Source organism: Penaeus vannamei, chromosome 14 (genome assembly GCF_042767895.1).
Source record: "Penaeus vannamei isolate JL-2024 chromosome 14, ASM4276789v1, whole genome shotgun sequence".
NCBI classification, from domain to species: Eukaryota; Metazoa; Arthropoda; class Malacostraca; order Decapoda; family Penaeidae; genus Penaeus; species Penaeus vannamei.
The window spans coordinates 13867880-13875379 of record NC_091562.1 but is presented as its reverse complement, the minus strand read 5'-3'; the positions used below and the strand labels follow the sequence as shown (position 1 = coordinate 13875379).

Below are 7500 nucleotides of genomic sequence, written 5' to 3'. Positions count from 1 at the left end.
AAACTGGACGACCTTGTCTCTCCGAAGGGAAGAAAGCATTCGGAAGTGAGACGCCTTCTTCCTCGCTCCAAGATTTTTTTTTTTTTTTTTTTTAGCGTTTACATTGTCATTGAGGGAGAAAAAGAACATGCGAGAGATGGTTGATTGTCTTAGGATTGATTCGTTGATTAATCATTCGTTCATATTGTTGTGGTAATAGTAGCGAGGGTAAGGATAAGGATGATTAGGGTAATAGGGATAATGGCCATTCATCGTGTGATTGTGAAGAGGGTGTTGTGTTGTGTGGTTATTCATTTTCATTCATTTTCTTTTCTGTATATGAGGTTTATTTTTCATGTTGTGTGGTACTTTCTACGGCTGATTTCCTTGTAGTCGGGGTTGTCTGTCTAGTGTTATCTGTTGCTTAGATTTATAATGTTGTTCGACTTCTTTTTTTAAATCTCCTCTTCCCTCTCTATTTGTTCTTGTTTGTCTCCTTTTGTATGTCTCTTGTGTTTTTTTCAGTCTGTGTCTGTCTGTCTGTCTGTCTGTCTGTCTCTCTCTCTTTCTCTCTCTCTCTCCCTCCCTTGCTCTCTCTCTCTCTCTCTCTCTCTCCTCTCTCTCTCTCTCTCTCTCTCTCTCTCTCTCTCTCTCTCTCTCTCTCTCTCTCTCTCTCTCTCTCTCTCTCTCCCTCCCTGCCTCCCTCCCTTCTCTCTCTCTCTCTCTCTCTCTCTCTCTCTCTCTCTCTCTCTCTCTCTCTCTCTCTCTCTCTCTCTCTCTCTCTCTCTCTCTCTCTCTCTCTCTCTCTCTCTCTCTCTCTCTCTCCACCCTTCACATGCTCCTCCTCTCTTCTATATTTTTTCCGATATTCGCCCAGTCTTTCTTGCTCATCATCCAAAGTTAATTCATAAATTTTAGTTAATCATAAAGTTTAGTTAATCATACACACCCAGCGTGATTATGCCAGTTCCTTCTACTGCGCAGTTGATAACGATAACAATACGGATGACAGCGATTCATACTGATAACAGAGTGCAATTGACACTTCATTTAAGATAGAGCACAATGCTGGAAACGACCATGTTATCGTCGGGCGGGGACGGATGGGGATAGGTAGGTGGGCGTAGGTAGGTGGGCGTAGGCAGGTGGGCGTAGGTAGGTGGGCGTAGGTAGGTGGGCGTAGGTAGGTGGGCGTAGGTAGGTGGGCGTAGGCAGGTGGGCGTAGGTAGGTGGGCGTAGGTAGGTGGGCGTAGGCATGTGGGCGTAGGCAGGTGGGCGTGGGCAGGTGAATGTAAGTAGGTGGGCGTAGGCAGGTGGGCGTAGGCAGGTGGGCGTAGGTAGGTGGGGGTAGGCAGGTGGGCGTAGGCAGGTGGGCATGGGCAGGTGGGCGTAGGGAGGTGGGCATAGGCAGGTGGGCTTATGTAGTTGGGCGTAGGCAGGTGGGCATGGACAGGTGGGCGTAGGCAGGTGGGCGTAGGCATGTCGGCGTTGGCAGGTGGGTGTAGGCAGGTGGGCGTGGGCAGGTGAATGTAAGTAGGTGGGCATGGGCAGGTGGGCGTAGGTAGGTGGGCGTAGGCATGTGGGCGTAGGCAGGTGGGCGTGGGCAGGTTGGCGTAGGCAGGTGGGCGTGGGCAGGTGGGCGTAGGCAGGTGGGCGTAGGTAGGTGGGCGTAGGCAGGTGGGCGTAGGTAGGTGGGCATAGGTAGGAGGGCGTAGGCAGGTGGGCGTAGGCAGGTGGGCGTAGGCAGGTGGGCATAGGTAGGTGGGCGTAAGTAGATAGGCGTAGGTAGGTGGGCGTAGGGACGCGGGCGGGGGCAGGTGGGCATAGTTAAGTGGGCGTAGGTAGGTGGGCATAGGTAGGTGGGCGTAGGTAGGTGGGCGTAGGTAGGTGGGCGTAGGTAGGTGGGCGTAGGTAGGTGGGCGTGGGCAGGTGGGCATAGGTAGGAGGGCGTAGGCAGGTGGGCGTAGGTAGGTGGGTATAGGTAGGTGGGCATAGGCCAGTGAGCAGGGAAAATGGGCGTAGGCAGGTGGGCATTGGCAGGTGGGCGTAGGTAGGTGGGCAAAGCCAGGTGGGCGTAGGTAAGTGGGCATTGGCAGGTGGGCGTAGGTAGGTGGGCATAGGCAGGTGGGCGTAAGTAGATAGGCGTAGGTACGTGGGGAGGTGGGCATAGGCAAGTGGGCGTAGGTAGATTGGGCATAGGTAGGATGGGCGTAGGCAGGTGGGCGTAGGTAGGTGGGCGCATGTAGGTGGGCATAGGCAGGTTGGCGTAGGCAGGTGGGCGTAGGCAGGTGGGCATAGGCAGGTGGGCGTAGGTAGGTGGGCGCAGGTAGGTGGGCATAGGCAGCTGGCCATAGGTAGGTGGGCATAGATAGGTGGCCATAGGCAGGTGGGCGTAGGTAGGTGGGCATAGGCAGGTGGGCGTAGGTAGGTGGGCATAGGCAGGTGGGCGTAGGTAAGTGGGCATAGGCAGGTGGGCCTAGGTAAGTGGGCATAGGTAGGTGGGCGTAAGTAGATAGGCGTAGGTAGGTGGGCGTAGGTACGTGGGCGGGGGCAGGTGGGCATAGGCAAGTGGGCGTAGGTAGGTGGGCATAGGTAGGTGGGCGTAGGCAGGTGGGCGTAGGTAGGTGGGCGTAGGCAGGTGGGCGTAGGTAGGTGGGCGTGGGCAGGTGGGCATAGGTAGGTGGGCGTAGGCAGGTGGGCGTAGGTAGGTGGGCATAGGTAGGTGGGCATAGGCAAGTGGGCGTAGGCAGGTGGGCATAGGTAGGTGGGCGTAGGCAGGTGGGCATATGTAGTTGGGCGTAGGCAGGTGGGCGTAGGTAGGTGGGCGTAGGTAGGTGGGCGTAGGTAGGTGGGCGTAGGTAGGTGGGCATAGGTAGGTGGGCGTAGGCAGGTGGGCGTAGGTAGGTGGGCATATGTAGTTGGGGGTAGGTAGGTGGGCGTAGGCAGGTGGGCGTAGGCAGGTGGGCGTAGGTAGGTGGGCGTAGGTAAGTGGGCGTAGGGAGGTGGGCGTAGGTAGGTGGGCGTAGAGAAGGTGGGCGTAGGTAGGTGGGCATAGGTAGGTGGGCATAGGTAGGGTGGGCATGGGGTGAGATGGGCGACAGGAGAGCAGAGGTGGGCGGCAGGTGGTAGGCAGGTGCAGGTGGGCAGTAAGTGGTAGGCAGGTGGGCGTAGGGAGGTGGGCGTAGGTAGGTGGGCGTAGGCAGGTGAATGTAAGTAGGTGGGCATAGGCAGGTGGGCGTAGGTAGGTGGGCGTAGGCAGGTGGGCGTAGGTAGGTGGGCATAGGTAGGTGGGCGTAGGCAGGTGGGCGTAGGCAGGTGGGCGTAGGCAGGTGGGCATAGGCAGGTGGGCGTAGGCAGGTGGGCGTAGGCAGGTGGGCGCATGTAGGTGGGCATAGGCAGGTGGGCGTAGGTAGGTGGGCATAGGCAGGTGGGCGTAGGTAGGTGGGCGTAGGTAGGTGGGCGTAGGTAGGTGGGCGTAGGCAGGTGGGCGTAGGCAGGTGGGCATATGTAGTTGGGCGTAGGTAGGTGGGCGTAGGTAGGTGGGCGTAGGCAGGTGGGCGTAGGCAGGTGGGCATAGGCAGGTGGGCGTAGGCAGGTGGGCGTAGGCAGGTGGGCGTAGGCAGGTGGGCATAGGCAGGTGGGCATATGTAGTTGGGCGTAGGTAGGTGGGCGTAGGCAGGTGGGCGTAGGCAGGTGGGCATAGGTAGGTGGGCGTAGGCAGGTGGGCGTAGTTAGATGGGCGTAGGTAGGTGGGCGTAGGCAGATGGGCGTAAGTAGGTGGGCGTAAGTAAGTGGGCGTAGGTAGGTGGGCATAGGCAGGTGGGCGTAGGTAGTTGGGCGTAGGCAGGTGGACGTAGGTAGGTGGGAGGAAGCAGGTGGGTAAAATCAAGTGAGCGTGGGCAGGTGGGCGTAGGCAGGTGAGCATAGGTAGGTAGGCGTAGGTACGTGGACGTAGGTAGGTGGGCATAGGTAGGTGGGCTTATGTAGTTGGGCGTAGGTAGGTGGGCGTAGGTAGGTGGGCGTAGGCAGGTGGGCGTAGGTAGGTGGGCGTAGGTAGGTGGGCGTAGGCAGGTGTGCATAGGTTAAGATTAGATTAAGATTTAGTTTTAATTCCATTTGTTACAATGGATATTCTTTGCTGTGACATACTGTCTGTTTTATTTTGCACAAATCTCCCCCTGTGTGCAAGGAGTGGCCGGGGTTACCATTCACTGGCCGGGTGGGGCGTGGATATGGGTGGGCATAGGCAGGTGGGCGTGGGTAGGATGGCGTGGGCAGGTGGGATTGAACGCAGGTCCGCGAGATTTGCTAGACCAGGTGGGCACCTTACCGCTGCGCCATAGGCAAGTGGTGGCAGTAGGTAGGTGGCACAGGTGGTGGCACACATAAGTGGGCGTAGGTAGGTGACCGTAGGCAGGTGGGCGTAGGCAGGTGGGCGTAGGAAGGTGGGCGTAGGTAGGTGGGCATAAGTAGGTGGGCATAGGCAGGTGGGTGTAGGCAGGTGGGCATAGGTAAGTGGGGGGAGGTAGGTGGGCATAGGCAGGTGGGCGTAGTTAGATAGGCGTAGGCAAGTGGGCGTAGGTAGGTGGGCATAGGTAAGTGGGGGGAGGTAGGTGGGCGTAAGTAGGTGGGCATATGGTAGGTAGTAGATGGGGGAAGGTAGGTGGGCGTAAGTGATGTGGGCATAGGTAGGAGCGAAAACAGGTACGTTGAAGTAGGTGATTGGCTGCTGTTGAGGTGGAAAATGGGGGCAGGTGACTTAGGCATAGGCAGGTGGGGCATAGGTAGGTGGGCGACCAAATGATGTTTGTTAAGTAGGTGGGCGCTATAGGCAGGTGGGCGTAGGTAGGTGGGCATAGGTAGGTGGGCGTAAGTAAGTGGGCTGGTGCCAGCATGGTAGGTGTTGCCGATGGCTGAAGTGGGCATAGGTAGGTGGGCATAGGCAGGTGGGCGTAGGTAGGTGGGCGTAGGCAGGTGGGCATAGGTCGGTGGGCGTAGGCAGGTGGGCGTAGGCAGGTGGGCATAGGTAGGTGGGCGTAGGCAGGTGGGCGTAGGCAGGTGGGCATAGGTCGGTGGGCGTGGGCAGGTGGGCGTAGGTAGGTAGGCATGGGCAGGTGGGCGTAGGTATGCGGGCATGGGCAGGTGGGCGTAGGCAGGTGGGGGTAAGCAGGTGGGCGTAGGCAGGTGGGCGTAGGTAGGTGGGCATAGGCAGGTGGGCGTAGGTAGAGTGGGCGCATAGTAGGCAGGTGGGCATAGGACAGGTGGGCGTAGGCAGGTGGTATGCATAGGCAGGCGGGCGTAGGTAGGTGGGGGTAAGCAGGTGGGCGTAGGCAGGTGGGCGTAGGCAGGTGGGCATAGGTGTAGGCAGGTGGGCATGGACAGGTGGGCGTAGGCAGGTGGGCATAGGCAGGTGGGCGTAGGTAGGTGGGGGTAAGCAGGTGGGCGTAGGCAGGTGGGCATAGGTGTAGGCAGGTGGGCGTATGCAGGTGGCATAGGCAAGTGAACGTAAGTAGGTGGGCGTGCGCAGGTGGCATAGGCAAGTGAACGTAAGCAGGTGGGCATGGGCAGGTGGGCGTAGGCAAGTGAACGTAAGTAGGTAAGCGTAGGTAGGCGGGCGCGCCTTGGCTTCAAATAAGCAGTTAGGATTTTAAACGCTGCCATCAGAGGGTCCTTGAATCAGACCAGTTTTCTCCTAAGATGCTCTCGCTGACTGTGAAGTCATTTCGTGTCTGCCTGTTGTGACGTCATCGTTATTCAAATGAACTAGATTTCTGCAGCTTGATCTTTGTTTTTTTTCTTATCTCACTTTATTTTCTTTTTTTTCAACGATTTGTTCAACATTTTCCTCGTCATGGGTTTCTTGGATTTTTTATCTCGCTGTTTTCATTTTTTCAACGATTTGTTCAACATTTCTCGTCATGGGTTTCTTGGATTTTTTTTTTCTTATCTCACTTTATTTTCTTTTTTTTCAACGATTTGTTCAACATTTTCCTCGTCATGGGTTTCTTGGATTTTTTTTTATCTCACTTTATTTTCATTTTTTTTTCAACGATTTGTTCAACATTTTCCTCTTGTCATGGATTTCTAGGATTTTTTTTTTTTTATCTCACTTTATTTTCATTTTTTTTTTCAACGATTTGTTCAACATTTTCCTCGTCATGGGTTTCTTGGATTTTTTTTTTTGATCTCACTTTATTTTCTTTTTTTTTCAACGATTTGTTCAACATTTTCCTCGTCATGGGTTTCTTGGATTTTTTTTTTTTATCTCACTTTATTTTCATTTTTTTTTCAACGATTTGTTCAACATTTTCCTCGTCATGGGTTTCTTGGATTTTTTTTTATCTCACTTTATTTTCATTTTTTTTTCAACGATTTGTTCAACATTTTCCTCTTGTCATGGATTTCTAGGATTTATACTAAACAGTTTCAGAATTAAAAAAAAAAAAAAAGAAAAAGAAAAAAGTATTTTATGACACGCAACAAACTACAGACGAGTAATGTTACTTACTTTTTTATTCATGGGATATCCTTGAAGAGTATCCAGGATCATGCAACTCAGCTTTAACGTTATTTTTACTATTAATTTTCGTCAATAATAGCGGGATTAGGGGCTACATATACAACACGACCTATATCCATGAAAGGAAAATAATCTTTCTCTCACTATCATTTTCTCTCTCTCTCTTTCTTTCTCTCCATTCTCTTTTCTCTCTCTCTCTCTCTCTCCATCGCTCCGTTTCTCATGGTGTTTCCTCATTCTTCTGAGATGTAACCGTTTGGCTCAATAAACTTGTGAAAGAACTTTTTTTTCTCTCTTTTTTTATAGGAATAGTGACTATTGCTATACTCATTGATTAGTGATTAGTGTCGTTATTATTACTAGTACTGTTATCATTAATATCAGTTAATATTCTTATTTTCATTATTATCATTGTTATTGTTATCATTCTTCCTATTTTTCTTCATTTATTATTATTATTATTATTATTATCATCAACACTATTATCATTGATATAATTATCATCATTATTATTACTATCTTCATCATCATTATTATTGTTATGATTATTTTCATTATCACCCTTATCATTATCGTCATTCTTATCATCATAATTGTTGACATTATTACTTTCACATTCATTAGTAGTATTATCATCGTTATTACCATCAACGGCAGTAGTAGCAGTAGTAATAACATCAATTTATTATTCTCATCATCGTCTTCATTTTCATAATATTGTCATTTTCCATATGATTATTTTAGCTATTTCATTATCCGATCCTTCGATTAAATCAACGGCATTCATTGTATCGCTTTAAAACAAGGTGACCGTTTTCCGTAATACTTAAATTCGCTTAAGCTACGGTCACACTAGTCTTCCCTATTCCGAGATCCCGAGACAGCCTCGCCGTGTCTCCTACTCTGCTGAGGATGACTGACGTATGTTAGGCGTCTTTCCCTTCACACAGAGACATTCCACTTAACAATTGATTCATCTATTCTCCGGGACTATAATTATA

At 51.5% G+C, this 7500-nt stretch overlaps 3 protein-coding genes across 3 annotated transcripts; all 3 read right to left on the bottom strand.

The window, feature by feature from the left end:
- Positions 1-1025: 1025 nt before the first annotated feature.
- On the bottom strand, positions 1026-2387 carry LOC113826736 (uncharacterized). The gene has a single exon (XM_027379615.2). The coding sequence runs from the start codon at positions 2385-2387 to the stop codon at positions 1026-1028; it is 1362 nt and encodes a 453-aa protein (XP_027235416.2).
- A 68-nt stretch (positions 2388-2455) lies between these two features.
- Positions 2456-3946, bottom strand: LOC138863929 (putative proline-rich protein 21). Its single transcript, XM_070129434.1, has one exon. It carries the CDS (start codon positions 3944-3946, stop codon positions 2456-2458), a length of 1491 nt encoding a protein of 496 aa, XP_069985535.1.
- A 359-nt stretch (positions 3947-4305) lies between these two features.
- On the bottom strand, positions 4306-5640 carry LOC113826737 (uncharacterized). The gene has a single exon (XM_027379616.2). It carries the CDS (start codon positions 5638-5640, stop codon positions 4306-4308), a length of 1335 nt encoding a protein of 444 aa, XP_027235417.2.
- Between the last annotated feature and the right edge of the window lie 1860 nt (positions 5641-7500).